The sequence below is a fragment of the Lactuca sativa genome, chromosome 2, assembly GCF_002870075.4.
Source record: "Lactuca sativa cultivar Salinas chromosome 2, Lsat_Salinas_v11, whole genome shotgun sequence".
Lineage (NCBI taxonomy): Eukaryota > Viridiplantae > Streptophyta > Magnoliopsida > Asterales > Asteraceae > Lactuca > Lactuca sativa.
The window spans coordinates 7,038,641-7,055,648 of NC_056624.2; the positions used below are offsets into that span (position 1 = coordinate 7,038,641).

Below are 17,008 nucleotides of genomic sequence, written 5' to 3' on the forward strand. Positions count from 1 at the left end.
TATTGCAAACTTCTTTAGTTGTTTCGTATTTCACCAACGCAATGCTAACAAATTCGATTATAAATTTTTTATCCAAGTTATAATTTTATGATGTATCAAACAAAGTTGCATAGTTAGCTGCTTTGCCATCATAAATTTACCTAATGTACAAGTAACACATCCATCTAGTTGAAGACTAATGCATTGCAAGAGGCATCCTTATGAGCCATACTGAGTTATTGACATTAACAGTAACCAAAATAAAAAAAAAATAAATAAATAAATACCAGTAGCAAATACATTTGAATAAGTATCAATCTTACTTTAACGGAAAAATATCATCAACAAAATACGAACTTTAGATATGTTTTTCTTCATTTCCTCTTTTAAATTTACAAAAGTATTGCACCAAAGATGATGAAGCCATACAAACAAATGTAGTTTTTGCTTGCTAAGTGTAATAACAAATTGAAGCATTGACTGAATGTTAACATTTGAGCTCACAAATTTACATAATATTAATGTGTAACCTCACTATGAGAAGCCTCCATCAACAAAAATTATGAACCCTAATGAAAAACGAAAAAAATAGGAAAAGAATAGAAAATAAAGAGTGATACAAAGATAAGATATTGCCTTCATCATTTCAACATCTGTCATTTCCGTATTCTCTTTTTCATAGTCCATACAGGTCCCATTGGTTTTCTTGATTGGTATTTCCTTCATACTGGGTGGCTCATAGTCAAGGGCATTATCGTAATTCTCAGGCTTTCATGAACAATGGTTTATTTGAAATCGTCATGAGATATATTCATTGAAGGCGACGATAAAAACCTGCACAGAACATAAGAAGATATCTATAACCAAATTTCATTCTTTTTATTTCAGAGATTGAAAACAAAACAGAGCTTTATGATCTTTGCTAATAAAGCATTTGCAGTTGAGACTCACTTCTTCAAGAATGAAGTGCTTTTATACACAAAAAAAAAACATTAATACACTCAACTTACACTATTTGTAATGTGGAGGTTGAGCAACGAGATCATTTGTTTGTTAAATGTGAGGTTGTTTCTAGGAGTTGGTTTGAGATTCTTAAATGGTTTGAGATTTCACAAATTCCTTTTGATTCCGTTCCTGATTTGTTTGTGTTGGTGGATCAGTTGCCTATCGCTTCGAAAAAGAAAGTTGTCTTGGATACTGTGGTCTGTACTTCTATTTCGTATATCTGGAGGTTTAGAAATAAAAAAGTGTTTGTTTGAGGAAAGATAAGGCAGAGTGAGATTGTGGACTCTATTATCCAATTTTCTTATCTTTGGTATAATAACAGGAACAGCAAATGTATCATAGATAGGATAAATTGCTAGTGAGGCTATTTCAGAAAAAAAATAAAAAATACACTCAACTTACAAGAGGTGCCATTGAAGAATTTTATCAAACACTTGGTGTTCATAAAAATAAAGAACACAGATCTGTTGAATTAAGGGCAGTTTTATGTTATAGCAAATTAGGTTCATTCTTTTTCTTTTCTTTCTTGTCTGGTATGAGCTAAGAAAGTTTCATCTATGGATTATCATTCTATGCACCTTCAACCCCTGAATTTATGCATTATTTAAAATAATTGAATATGTGCAAACCAACCAAAAAACACTTGTGTAATTATTGCTAAGTTAGTCACATCTTAATCAAATAGAAGAAATGGACACATCATACATGAGATTACATGAAACTAGAAATTCAATAATTCAAATTGAAATTTTAAGCAAGCAACTCTGATTACAAGTCAATTCAATGATCAGATAATTAAGGTAGAGAAACATGTACATGATTAGAAAGAAGGAATCAAGTGTACGATGTAATCATACCTATGCTATTTAGCTAACTTCAAAATGAGCCATACTGCACGTGTGAATTCAAATGTTCCTCTAGAACTGCCATCCCTGTAGGAGATTACAACAAGTTGTAAATTGGAGAGTAATGTAAGCTTTTTGTTGGATCAAACATATTAATCTGTTAATAATAACCAAAGGAGACACCACATACCTCTTGTTGATAGGTCTTTATAAAAGAGTTTGGGTCTTCTGTTACATGACACAATCCAAAAGTTGTATCTATTAACTTTAGCTCTGGAGTAGTTGATTGCCCATTTGTGAAAACTGTTATTTTTGGACAATTTTTGATTTCCAAAGTATCTAATAATGGCCATTCAAAAGCCTCCTTCCCCAGGCAAAATCCCTTGAGATTTGGAAGTTTGAAAAGTGTTATGGATTTCAGACAAGGGAACACAACCTCAGTAGTCGGTCTGGTTTCGGAATCTTCAACTTGCTTCACAATCACTTCCATACTCTTGCAGTCACTTATTTGTAGCTCTTGGAGCTGCAATAAGCTACCAAGCATGCAACTACTGAAAACGTGTCCAAGAAGGTTACAACTTCCAATTGAGACCTTTGTAAGGTTTGGAAAGTTCAACACTATCCACCAATTGCTCTTCCACATATGCTTCAGATTATTTAATCTACCCAAAGTCACCTCTTTCAGCTTCTCAAATACCACAACAGATTGCATTCCAATATCCACATCTTCATTTGTCCCTTCTGCTACTTCAAATACCTCCTCTGTTACAGATTCATATGCATTGGTAATAGAAAGCTTTTCAAGATTCTTCAAATTAAGCAACTCCTTGCATGGAAAAATTATGCAGCTTTTCAACAATTTGTCACTCAATTGTGCATCTACTTCAACTAAATTTGAAAAAGACCACGGGAACTGAAGCAGCTTTATCAAATCTGGAGTAGAGCACATAGGGTGTTGAGTCTGCTAAGAAAAATCAACCATAGATAGATCATCACAAACACGACAATTATTAAAGAAAAATACCTTTAATATTACAAACATATTAAAGGATTTCAAGTTCTGTTATGCTTCAATGAGCCAACATGTATTTCCAATCAACAACCTAGTTTATGACACTGCTTACATTATTTTTTGTGAAGATGAGCACTGTGAAGAAAATTTCTGATTTATATATTGCATTTGTTCAAATAATTTAGATTGTTATCGATTAAAAGTAAAAATTATAGTTTGTGTGTGTGTGTGTGTGTGGTGGGGGGGGGATAAAATAAAAAGTAAAAGTTAAGTGTTTGGTTACTTCAAAAAGGGTAATTTTTCATGTACTGAATATTTACATCCAATTTTTTAAGGAAAAAAATAATAATTATGTTATTGTGTTTTTTATTGCATTGTCAAATACAACAAATGATATGTTGATAATATACTTAATACTTTTACAATCATCTCAACTATACTATTTTCATCAATTTTAGGTAATAAACGCTTCATAAATGTTTCGCTTGTAAAAGATGAGAAAGAAAAGAACAACTTGATTAAGTAATAACTAACATCACAATATTTATAAAATATGTTAGATGATGGGATTAAATTGGATAAAAATGATATAAATGATATATTAGCTCATCTAACAGCTTGACTTAAAAAATACGTGGCTTAACTTATGAATGAGTGAATATAACATCTTTCCTAACATAAGAGACAACTTAATATCTTAGGAATGAAATATTAATTTATAATAAAAAATAAGATTGCATATTTTCATAGCTTTTCATGGATATAAAAAAGGGAAGTGGTTATATATGTATTTTCATTTGGTTTTGTTTTATGTTTCCTTCTGGTATACAAATATCAACCTGCCACCTAATTTTTGTAAGCAAATAATATGTTGAACATCATAAAACGACATGCTGATCATCTGTTTAAATGATGAAGTAAAGTAACAACATACCTCTTGTGTAGCATTGGTCAAATGGAAGTTGAGGCCACATTCAAGACTATGCTTGCCTAATCCTGTATGTATGTAGTTGAGCTTCGGAGTCATGGAGTGACCAGATGTGAAATTCATCATTTGTGGGCAGCCATAAATCTTAACCTTTTCCAATGCTTTCCACTTGAACTCATTCTTCCCCAAGAAGAAACCCTTGAGATCTGGTAAATCTGCAAGTGTAAGGGACTTGAGACGAGGGAAGACTATAATAGATTTAGATTTTTCTGTGTGCTCTGTGTCTTCTTTCACAATCACTTGCATTGCCTTGCATTCTGCTACAGTCAATTCTTTGAGTTGCTTTAGGCTTTCAAGTGTGGAACTTGTGAATATATATTCCAAACCTTCACATCTTTTTATTTTCAATATCGTTAGGTTGGGCAATTGAAGCAGAGTCATATTGGCTGACCTTGGGAGGGTGATTGCAGTACAAGTATCATCACTTCCATCACCAACATTCGTAGTACTATCAACACCATCTTTGTTTATTTCTTTACTTTCAAATATCTCCACCATTGACTTACATTCTAATATTCTCAACTCTTCAAGCTTATTCAGTTGTCCCACTACATTGGATGGAAACACTCTTGATAGGGCAGGGCAATTTCTTATATCAATCTTTTTGGAGTATTGGCATAAGAACCACGAAGCAACACCGACTTGAGAACACTACAACAACACATGAAAAATCAATGGAGCTGATTGAATTAACAAAGCTTAGCTGTTTGCTATGTACATGCACTCTACAATCTAAGGCGATATTTGTTTCTAGAAATGTGGTTACAAACAAAAGTGCTTCCCACAACTAAGGTAGTTTAGTAACATCGACAATGTAAGTTGAACTACAAAAAGGCAATATACAGAAAAATCACAATATTTCGGCCAATTTTTTGCAGTTTAACAACTCCATTTCAGTTTTAGCTCATCAAACCTACCCAAGTTTGAAATTTCTTTCTATATTGACAAATTTGACCTACTATAGCAGGTTAAAGTGGTCATAATTGAAAAGGTTGTCAAAGTTTAGTCCACTTAATTTCACTAAAGCCACTCAACTTTGACAAAATTTTCTATAGTGACCACTTTAACCTGCTATAGCAGGTCAAAGTGGTCAGCATAAGGCAAGCTGAAGTAGAGTGCCATGATTTATGAAGAGAAAATAAATGCCATTGGACTTTTCACAAATTCCAGGTCACCACTGGCATGACACCTCAGCAGAAACTTTTATGAGGTTCTGGTGGTGACAGACAGAATCAACAACATGAAGAGAGTGGAAGGATCATAAGAAGCATACTTCTGAAAGACACAGAATCAGCATAAACATAGAAGACCACCTAGGCCAAAAAATCTGGGCCTACATGTGAAAGATTCAAATGGTTTACAAGACAAAGTTCATGTTGGATTTTATGGTGAAAAAATGAATTAAGAGAAATCAGATCGTGGTGTTTGGACTCCACTCCGTTAAGGAAGAAGGTTTGTCAAATGACCAAAATACCCTTGTTATATATATAGCCAAATAACTAAAAACAAGAAATCAGTTGTATGCTATGCTTTATGTTGTTGGCAAGAGAGAACAAGTAGATGGTGGATGAAAGAAAAGGTATACTAAATCAATCATAAAAGTGGCCTTAATTATATAGGCTTACAGGAGATTTTGAACAGCTACAAAAAAGAAAATAGAAACAAGAAAAAACAAAACTGCCAGGGTGCTAATTAACACAATTAATTAGCATTTATTCAAATTAAAACTTGAAAATGAACAGACTTTGATTAGCAATTAATCAACATATATATTTCAGGCGTGTCTGCTGGAACACGTGTATAAACACATACAAGCATGATAAAAACCGTAAAATATACAGAATATTGTAACTCTGAACTTTACTTGTCTGTATTGAAGAATGGATAAATGCAAGAAATAGCAACGCATTTCCATTTATTATTTTATTAAAGCATCCTACTTTCATTTCTTTCTATTACAGCAACAGAAATCCTTTGTATTTAGATGACACTGCTATAATTGGGTGGGTTTCTTAAAGTAGAATGCTTTAATAGGAAAAAGTGAAAGTAAGATGATCTGATAAGCAAATCGATAAAAAAAAATTGCTACTTTCATATAGGTACTTTTAAAATCCACCCATTTATAGCATTTTACTTTCAACTTTTCTTTTCAGGCCATTGTAGCCACATATTATTAGGTATATTTTTCAAAGTATGATGCTATAACTGGAATAAATGAAAGTAGGATTTTATAATAAGAAAATAAAGGAAAGTATGTTGAACAAAAAAAATGACTAAAATATACCCAATTCAAAATTAGTATAGTGCCATGATTTATGAAGAGAAAACAAATATCATTGGACTCTATATATAACCCATTACCCCCTCAATGTGAGAAAACGAAAACATAACATTACTTCTAAATTTATTATTCAGAAATGAGTTTGCAATCAATATGCTTATATTTCCGTACTTCCACTGATTACATGCATCATCTTCTTCATGTTAATTTATTATACATCTATGAATTTTCATTATTTGTATAGTGTAAAATCTATCTTAATTCTAATATTCTAAATAGATCGAAAGCATGCTTAGAACAAAGATTTTTTCAAGGGAGTCCTTTTCAGTAAAGACCTGGTTAATTATACTTGATAAATTAAGATCTAGAGATATTTCCAAAATTGACACTCTTGACATTTGACTCTGATAGTTCAATGTCATAAAGTTAGTTAATATTTTAAATATGACACTTTTCTGGTACAATAGAAGTTGTAAACAGGAGCCTTTTGCCACATATTGTATTTATATATTTTCAGTTGGCACACGAGATACAGTTATGTAAAGTTTCATATTCTTTTGTTTGATGTCAGCAAAAAAAATATTTCTTTTAAACAGCAAACCAAATTTTATTAAGCCAAACTAGCGCATGCTAGGAAACAAAAAAAAATGCATCAATAAAATCATTTTTGTTCTATTTTTCATGACTTATATACATCAATCAATCAATTTTTTTCTCTTCCTCACAATCCGGTCTTATCATAAATCAATTTAATGACCTACGCAAATGAAAAAACTATTAAATATTATGCATGTAGTTATTCATTTTTGTCTTTCCAGCTTCAGAAGTATTAGCTAATGGAATTATATCACACAACTAATGGAGAAGAGAATATTAAAAAAAGAAATAAAACAAATAATTGAATACATAAAGGTGCTAATTAACACAACTAATTAGCATTCATTCAAATTAAAACTTGAAAATGAACAGACTTTGATTAGCAATTAATCAAGATATATTTCTGGTGCAGAATCAAAGTATGACACAGGAAGTGGACATGGTGGTCATTATAATGGTTAGTCTCAACTTCAAAACTAAAAAAGACAATGAATATGAGATATAAACAAATGCAAGCATGATATAAACCATAAAATATACAAATATTTCACCTAGATTTATAGCTATGAAATTTACTTGTCTGTACAAAAGAAGGGCTAAATGCAAGAAATAGAAACACATTTCCATTTATTCGTTTGTTATAGCATCCTACTTTCATTTCTTTCTATTGCAGAAATAGAAATCCTTTGTATTTGGATGACATTGCTAGAATTGGGTGGGTTTCTGAAAGTACAATGCTTTAATAGGAAAAAATGAAAGTAGGATGCTCTTAGTTATAAGCAAATAAATGAAAGTAAATTGCTATTTCTATCATTTTAGCCTTTAATAAATGACACAAGACCACCATATTGGTGCTATAATTGGTATATTTTTCAAAAAAAAAAAATGCATCAACAAAAAAGACATCAATAAAATCATTTTTGTTCCATTTTTCAAATTACCTAATAAAAAATCAAGAATAATGTTGATATGGCTTATATGCATCTATCAATTAATTTTTTTTCTCTCCCTCACAATCCGGTTTGAGTCCACCATCCATTTTAGTTAATTTAACTAAATTAAACTGGATACAAAACATTTTAAATGATTTATAACCATGCTTATCATAAATAACTTTGTGACCTATGCAACCGAATAAAATTTAAAAAAAAAAAAAAAAACAAAAAAAAAATAGGTATGTAGTTATTTATTTTGTGTTTCTAGCTTCAGAAGAATTAGCTTAGGGAGTTATATAAAGCAGCTAAAGGAGAATAGAATATTAAAAAAACAAATAAAACAAATAACTGAATATGTAAAGGATTTGCTTAAAAGAAATCAAATATACCTGGAACTGATTATGGATGGAAGTAGTTGTGATCCTAGTACCGCCATCGATACTCTTTAGGCTTGGCAGATCTTCAAGGTAGAGTTGTTCAAGAAGAGGGAAGGAGGAGAAGGTGTTTGTGTGAGTAGAAGATATTATTTCTTCATTTTCATCATTAATATCTCTATTTGAAACAACTTCGTCAATACCATGACACTCAACTATCCAGACCTCCTTTAAGTTGGGAAGAAGTTTGCCCATGACAGGTGAAAATAAGTACTTTATGCTATGACAGTTTCTCATGTATATGGTTGTGAGGTTGTGGAATGAGTAGGATTGTGATTGGTTTTGAGGAATTACAAGTTTCTTCCAATTGCACTTCCACACATCACTCATCCTCTCCATATTATATAAATATAATTCCTTGAGGTGGGGAAGTAGTAGTGGTGGTGGTTGATGATTATATTTATGCAGAGTTGTTGTGAAATCTGTGCTGCTGCTGCTGTTACTGGAACTCTCTATCTCAAACACCACTTCAACATCCTTACAGCCCCTTACATCAAGTATTTGAAGGTGATTAACGTGAAAAGGTTTGGGATGAATTGAGGATTCAACGTCAGGAATATTACCATACACCTCTGAAATGATCTCTGCCTTGGATATAACATTAATCTGCACATATCTCAACAACAAATATAATTACAAATCTCCTACAAATAAATATGTAAAATACACGCACTTACACAAATACGTAAAAATGATATTTTTCACAAGAAATTACAAAATTGGTCCCTGTGTTTATCTCTTCTCTCTCTTTTTTTTTTTTTTGGTTTAGGTCCATCAAATTGTTTAGGAATTTTGGTCCCCATTAACTTGCTTATAAATATGCAAATAATAATATGAAGGTTAAAACAGATCCACACTTTTAGCAATGTGGGAAATATAGAATACTTCTCCAAACTTAAAAGTGTTGTAGTGACATAGGTAATTTGTCCATGTTTTTAAATTTGGAGTTTTAACTTTTTCTTTATCACATACTGAAGTGTAAAGATTTAGAAATAATTTGTCAGGATACATCTCTTCACGCAAATTAATAATCTTATTGCACTTTAAAGTGTGAACACATCCAAAGAATTGTGTAGAATTGTAGTGTGATATGTATATACGTGTATGTACGTACAGAGACACATATACATAAGTGCTCTAGCATCAAAATAGAAATAAAAATAGAAAGCTCAATGACATCACATACCTCTTGGTTGTTCTGAACCAATTCAATGTTTCCCCTGGTTTCTTCCCAAGTTCTCCTACCATCTATACTCACTTTCATAACTGTTCTCACATCAGAATTGGTCACGGTAGGTGTGAATACGTTTACAAACCTCTCACAACTACTTATTTCTATCCATTTAACAGCTTGAAAGCTACGGATGAGGATATCAGAGCTACTTTCACCTTTCATCCTCCACAACTCTCTTAGCTTCCCCAAATTAGATACTTCAATTTGTCTCAAGTTGCTGCTGAATTCTTCAATTTCACCAACACAACTCATGTCGATGTTAAATAACACTTCAATGCTTCCACATTCTTCAACAACAAGCTCTTCCAGACGACCCAGCAAAGACATGGGATTGGTTGGAAACAGATTCACAAGATTATCACATTCCTTCACTTCAATCTTTGTCAACATGCAGGCATTAACTTCGTCACTACTACTAAATTGATAAGGCCATATCTCTTTCAGCTTATCCATACTCCAAATCCCCAATTTCTCCAACTTAGGAATCAGCATCTACACAATAATTAAGACATGTTGATAATCAGTAGTGAAATCAAACTTAAAATAGTTTGTTTGGGGGATCACAAATTCACAATCTAATCAATACAGATTTTCATTACAAAGAAAATCTATGAAACTGTCAACATAAATCCTAATATAGAGGTACCTGTTTGTTAAAGAATGGTTGAATTGCAGAGGCATTACTGGACATAGAAGATGTTGCAGATGTTTTCTCTGGATAAATGCTACTGAAATTAGGAAGGCCATCAAGTTCCAACTCCACCAACTGTGGTAGCTCAATTACATTAGCAGTGTTGCAAAGACCTATCAACTCTGGTAGCATCTTCAATGATAGAAACTTTAGCCCTTGAAACTTGATTACCCCATCTCCACCATTTTCACTATGTGCAAGTACTTCCAGAACAGGGCACTCTGAAACTGTGAGGCGCTCAAGCTTCATTAAACAATTTGCAATAGGGACTGTGAAGAGGTATCTTATGTTTTCACACTTGATAACATCAAGGACTCTTAGATTATTAAATGACTGTTGGGGAAGATGAACTGATTCCACTAAAACTTCTTCAATATCATTCATACCATCCACCTCCAAATAAAGCATCGAAGTTTTCTCAAACAACTCATTGATGCTAGATTCCAATAGCTCATTTTTGTTAGTGACCAACCTCAATGTGTTTTCAAATGAGTGCATATTTTTGTCAGTATTCTCTACTAAACCACATCCCATAGAGATCCTGAACCTTTTAAGTTCAGTAAACAGCATATTCTTCGGCATACCGTTGTTGTCAAAGAACTCAACTTCTAATGCAGAAAGATGATTTGAAAGCTCTGCTAATTCAACACGATTGCTGTCTGTGAACCTAATTGCCTCTTCATCAGCAACTCTCATATAAAGCTCTTCAAGCTCGACCAAATTTATCAAGACACCATCATCAATATGAAGATTTACACACCCTGTCAAATCCAGTAGCTTTAGCTTCTTCAAATTTCCGATTGTGGATTGCAACTTTCTGATCCCGCAATGAGCAAAACTGAGCACTTCCAGATTCAAGAGTTCACCAATAGCAGAGCAATCAAACATCAATAGGCACTGGTGGAGAATGAGTGTTCGTAGCTTGGTGGAGCATTCAAGTGATCGGGGAAGCAACGGATACTGCATTTTTTCATAGGCTACAACTTCAAGATCTTCCATTTTTTTATAAAAATCTTCAGGAAACGTAAGCGACTTATCTCCATGCATAAGTCTCAAAAGTGCAAGGTTTGGGTATTTAAAGTCTCTAGGAAACTCAAACATACCCCTGCAAGTAATAGAAATTTTGTTACAAGATTCACTCATTCCAGCACTACACCACTTTGAATTATCACCATGGTTGATTATCCATGGATGGTCACCCTTAGAAACTCTTCCTAAAACAAAATCGAGCACAAGATCATGCATTTTGACACACCCATCATCATCATCATCGCCATCCATCAACAAATTTGCTTTTTTGAGACTGTGCACATGCGTCTCTGTCCCGTCCCTAGCCTCTCCCAAAGTAGAAACTCCATTCAACAACCGTAGGCCCCATGCATATCTTGTGAGTTCCTCTATTGGAATATTAAAGTCATCAGGAAACAAGCCACACAGAAGAAAAATTGCTTTTTCCTCCTCTTCTTGTATATATTCGTAGCTTATCTTAATACTTTCTTGCACATAATCAAGATTTTTATTCTCCAAACGGCGAAGTGTATCCCTCCATGCAACCTTTTCTTCAAACTTAAGACGAATGGCAATGAGATTAATGGCAAGGGGCAAAAACCCACATCTTCTCACGATCTTTGTTCCTATTTTATTCAGCTCCTTATCATGTTGTTTTAAAGCACCTGTAATTTTCCAAAAGAAATTTTGTGCTTCAGGCTCCTCCATCACTTCCACTCTAACTATTTTCAAATCTGGATCAGCTTCTACAGCAATTTGTTTGCAAATATTTTCATATCGTGATGTCAGCAACAGCTTGAAGCCGTTAGGCAAAGGACTCAATCCAATATCTTTGAGTTCAATTGTCTCCCATACATCATCTAATATCAGCAAAACCTTTCTTTTACCTTCTAGAAGTTTCTCAAATGTTATACGAAGACGATCTGCTCTTGCTTCTTTACTCATTTCAGTTAGAGATGAGCCCATGTAATCTGCTACAGCTTGCTGAATAGAAAACATGTTAATTTGTTGCCCAATAACCACCTTCACAACATAATCAAACATCTTCTTATCTTCTGCAGTCTTTTTCACTTGTTCCATCATAGTGGTTTTTCCCACACCTCCCATTCCACATAGGGCTATCACTTTGCTCTTGTGATCTTGTTGAAGGAAATCGAGTATCTCCTTAAAACTTTTCTCTCTCGATCTGAAGTGATTTTGGGCACCAGCATCCGAAGGTGAAGAACTAGATGCGATTTTCGAGTTCACTTTCCCAAGAGGTCTTTGAGCATCACTCCAAGTTATCTTACTATTTTCATCAATAAAACTTTCCATCTCCTCCATAGTCTTGAATGCCTTCCTTCCAGCTCGATACCTCATTTTCATGTTAAAACATCCATTCCCGGTACCTGGAATGCTTTGAGCTTTTTCTTTAGTCTTTTCAACTTCTTCCAACCAACTAGGTATACGAGCAGGTATCTCCAGATTACTTATATTGTTTCTTTCCATGTGCTTTTTGACATCAAGGATTGTACCATCCAGTTGCTTCATTTTGGCATTCATGTTCCTAACAAGTTTTGTGGAGGAAAAGATATATCCGAGCTGTTTTTTAACAGGATCCATTAATGATTGAACAAAAGGACTAATGATTGCAGATATAAACTCCATCTTTCAGTATTCTAGCTTTTACAAAGACCTGCAAACCATGTAATAGACAAAAAAGGCAATGAAATTGTTAAAAGTTGTTAATTATTAACTTGCTTAGCTATCTTTATTCAAATATAATATACAATCCATAGATAATTAGTGTTATAAAAGTTTCCTTCAGGATTTAGGACACATAACAAGTTTGGCTAGAATAGAGTTGATAGTTGGTAAATTAATGTGTATGTAAATTCATAGTTAATTTTGCTGTTTGTCTTCCCTTGTCAACTTAACCTTGGTTATCTTTGAAATGATTGAAAGTGGGAATAGATTGTTAATTTCAACATCTTCATCATCGTGTGAACTTGTGAGAGATGAGGAACAAAATATCGTGCCTTTTAATTGGGATTTATTAGTTGTAAACAGAGTCCTACAGTGATACAATTAGGGGATTTATTAGGGCTAGAACTGATCTCTACGTGGAAGCATCTGTCCTAAGAAAACCATTCCTCCAAAACATTGTTCAATAATCAAAAGAGGGAAAATGAGGAGGCACTGTCATTCATTTAAACATTTACTTGATTTTATATGTGGAGCATACACGAACAATCCACAACAAGTAACAAAGCAAACATTTTTTTTTCAGATAATTTCGTCAAAGGATCGATAGATTCAAAACAGAAAACAACTACGAAAAGTTATTCATAAACAAAGAGAAAAACTTTCAACAAAAACATACCTCTTCTACTATATGCGCCTGTGCTAATGCTTGCTGTTATTGCTGCTGTGTACAACTGGTTTGAATTGTGAAGAAGAAGGCCAATATATGAAGTATGAAGAAGCCTCAATTATTGCTGTTGCGCTGCAAATACTATGGATTTGGATGAATGGAAGTAATGCAGTCAACAGTCATAATCTAGGTACTAAGAGCATTGCCTAACGTACTACAGAGTATAGCTCAAATAATACAGTCAACAGTCAACGGTCCCACATATTGCTATTGAAGCACGATACAATGTTGGACCTACCCCACAGACCCATGAAGATGTGATATTTCTTTACACCACATTTATAATACCCTAATTTTTGGGCATCTCTTTTGTGAAAACTAGGATTTGTTAAAAAGGTTTCAAAATTATGGTAATAATTTAATTTAACAACAAAAAAATGTGTTTTTAAAAAAAAAAACATATCATATTAAATCAGAGGGTTTAAAATTATGAGAAAAAATATTTTGAACTTTTAATAACAAAATTAACATTGTAACAAAAAGGTGGAGAACATTATCACTCGTTATAATTTCATATAAAGAGATATTTACATGTAAATGATCAAACGGTATCCTATAATGGGTATGTTTAATAGCAAGATTTTAATAACTTTTTTTTGTTTTTCTTTTAAAAAACTTGAGTTAGAGAAAAAAAAAGTTCATTTAATAGTACGAGTTTAAGTTTCTACTCCAAAAGTTATTTCAAGTAAATTTTAGTATCTTTTAGTTTTTTGAAATTTTACACCTTTAAATGTTAACTACTTTTAATGGACTAATTAAACACAAGTAATCACCATAAAGAATTTCTTAAACCAAGTACAAAGAACTTTTTTGAGACCATATATACCGGAATTTTCGAAGCCAACAAACTTCACCCGGTTGGTGGGCAACACTTAGGGGAGGAGTCATATAAACCTCCTCATGAAAATCATCATTCAAGAACACACTCTTAACATCCATTTGGAATATCTTCACTAACTAACGAATGGATGCAACTGTGTTATTAGAGTACAACATTCATCACTTTTGTCGTCAAATTTTGTGTGAGTGAAACTAACCCTTCCTATGAATCCAGTGAAGAGTTGTAAGTTTCTCAACCATAGCACTCTACTAAAGGAGATCATAAACAACCTCTCTATAGGATTGGTTTCTGGCATTATGTATATTAGCAATAAATGAAACAAACAAAGTCAAATAAGATGAATAAGAAAACTAATTTCGACTAATGTGGTGGAAGATTTAGTCACAGTTAGGGGTGCGTGTTTGGACCGAAAACTCGAACCGAATTAGGCCTAAATAAGTAATTCAGTTCGGGTTTCGGGTATCTATATTAGGCTTATTCGTTTATCGAGTTTTTCGGTCTGGGTTTCCCAAATAAGAGCTTATTCGGTTCTAAATACTCGGCACAGAATTTTAGCATGGTTGCATAAATTTAGGCAACTTTGAACTGTAATGGCATCTTCGTTATTTGCCCGATTTGCCAAGGTTTTTTTTTCCATCTTGTAGCTCACAATTTAAAATACTGTTTACATAGTTTATATGCTTTTTTTTTGTTATATCAATGAGATACATGCCCCTAAACACGGGTATTGAAGTTGAGTTTTCTGTTTCAACATGTTTACAGAAATTTATGCAACTTTGAATTGTCATAGCGTTTTCGCTATTTGTCTGATTTGCCTAATTTTGGTGTTTGAATTTTACATTCTTATATCTCAAAAATAGTTAATTCGTGTTAACAATAAATTTAAAGAAAAAATGAAATCTTTTTTAGTGTATATCGAATATTTTGTCCATTAATTTGGAAACAAAAACATACCAAATATATAATTCGTGTTTACATGTAAGTCTACAATTATATGTTTGTCCTTGTTGTGTATGTTTATTACACAACTTCTATATTTTTTGCATCTTTAAAACATGTATATTTTCATTATTTTTAATCAACGAATTTGTTTCTTTGAAAGTTTTATTATGAAATCATAAGCTACAAAAGTAATAAAAAATACAGTATTTATAATCATATTGTAAATGTTATTCAGGTTATGGAATATATTAGATCGTTAATCATATTGTAAATGTTATTTGGGTTATTCGAGTAATAACCGACCTTGACCGATTAATACATGAACCAAACTAAACTCGTATTAGGTCAATCGATCTGGGTTTCAGTTCCTCCAATTAGCCTTATTCGGCTTTCGGATTATTCGGATTTGGGTGGGTTCGGTCCTGTTCCGACCCAAATAACATCCCTAGTCATAGTAGGTGGTACAAAATAGGAGGAACAAGAGCAATGTATGATATTGTGGGCATCGTATAAATTGGGTCATCGGAATCAATGTTATCTCTTTATTTCAAATGTACTAAAGTTGATTATCTAACACATCCGGTGGATGAAAACAACATTATAATCAATAGCTAGTTATAAAGAATGTTACAGCTACATTAGGCACATTTTATTGGTCCTACACCATGTGCATCACCAAGTTAACAATAAGCATAGATCCTAGTTTGAAACCAATTTAACAGAACTTTATAATTTACATGTAATGTTAGGCCTCATTATTTAGTAGTTGATACTTGGACTTTCTTTGGTAATCTCATCCGCAACAAACACAATTTAACTTTAACTAACATATAAAATAGGTTTAATTAGTCTACAAATAATAGAATATTAGAGAATTTTGACCTTAGATTTTGTGGTTCTCCATCGTATTGAGTTAGTTTCCAGAGAGATGTATAGGAAAATTTCTCAAACAGATTTTATGACACGCCTTTACTCAAACTTGTAACACTAGAAGGTAAGACTTCCTACAATTAAAATCTCGTTTGCTACAAATGTCAATATGTGACAAAACAAGTTGTATTGCATTTGGTACGTATTGACAACGTGACTGATTTCAATAGGGAAAATAACATAAAAGCCCTTAAGTTTTCAAGAAATGTTCAGATTTACCCTTTGATGATGTTTGGGTTCATTAAATCCAGATATTTTGTTTAATTTGTTCACATATACCCTTTTAAGGGGTTTCAAGTCACCTCTAGTTACTAGTGGTGGTCTTGGTGATTGTAACACCATGAGGTTAAGAGGATGTATAAATGTTTTTATGTTAGCATTGGATTATGTGGTAGCTATGATGGCCATAATATCATCGGTGTAAATTGACAACTGTGGTAGCATTGTGGTCGTAATACCATAGGTTGAAACCTTATCGGTCAATAGCAACTTTGGTGGCCGTAATATTATATTGTGTATTGTGATTGGAGAATTGCAAGTTAATAGTAGCTTTGGAAATCAACATATTATATTTGCGAAAGAATATATTGTAGTGAAAATTTGTATGGTTGTAATGTCAGTAAGAGTAATGTTAAGAGTAATGTTGATTGAATAAATTGGTAGTTTGTGTAGTATTGATACTACTCAGGAGAGATTATGTGAAACTGATAATAGCTTGTGTGGTTGTAAGTCTATTAAGGATAGTTAATGGTTTAAAAAGCAGCTTAGAGAGATGTAAATCTGATTATTGGAGAATTATATACTAACATTTTATTCGAGTGTACGTTGGTTGATTGAATATCACTAATGATATATATATTTAGTTGTGTAACT

At 32.8% G+C, this 17,008-nt stretch overlaps 1 protein-coding gene across 3 annotated transcripts; it reads right to left on the reverse strand.

The window, feature by feature from the left end:
- Nucleotides 1-437: 437 nt before the first annotated feature.
- On the reverse strand, nucleotides 438-13,522 carry LOC111902539 (uncharacterized). Of its 3 annotated transcripts, none has more exons than XM_052768258.1 (9): nucleotides 13,372-13,522; nucleotides 9,957-12,684; nucleotides 9,263-9,802; nucleotides 8,032-8,682; nucleotides 3,776-4,480; nucleotides 2,020-2,790; nucleotides 1,842-1,916; nucleotides 990-1,204; nucleotides 438-813 (listed from the first exon to the last, which is right to left on the reverse strand). In XM_052768258.1, the coding sequence occupies exons 2-7, from the start codon at nucleotides 12,654-12,656 to the stop codon at nucleotides 1,902-1,904; spliced, it is 5,382 nt and encodes a 1,793-aa protein (XP_052624218.1). In that variant the 5' UTR covers nucleotides 12,657-12,684; nucleotides 13,372-13,522; the 3' UTR covers nucleotides 438-813; nucleotides 990-1,204; nucleotides 1,842-1,901. The 3 variants fall into 3 exon arrangements, with proteins under 3 accessions (XP_052624218.1, XP_052624217.1, XP_042754891.2); XM_052768257.1 differs by having other exon boundaries at nucleotides 2,020-2,793; XM_042898957.2 differs by lacking the exon at nucleotides 990-1,204 and having other exon boundaries at nucleotides 2,020-2,793.
- Between the last annotated feature and the right edge of the window lie 3,486 nt (nucleotides 13,523-17,008).

Coding starts and splice junctions, on each gene's coding strand:
- LOC111902539 (XM_042898957.2), bottom strand. CDS start 12,656: ATGGAGTTTATATCTGCAATCATTAGTCCTTTTGTTCAATCATTAATG. Junction 9,803..9,956: donor AACCATTCTTTAACAAACAG/GTACCTCTATAT, acceptor ATTATTGTGTAG/ATGCTGATTCCTAAGTTGGA. Junction 8,683..9,262: donor TGGTTCAGAACAACCAAGAG/GTATGTGATGTC, acceptor AGATATGTGCAG/ATTAATGTTATATCCAAGGC.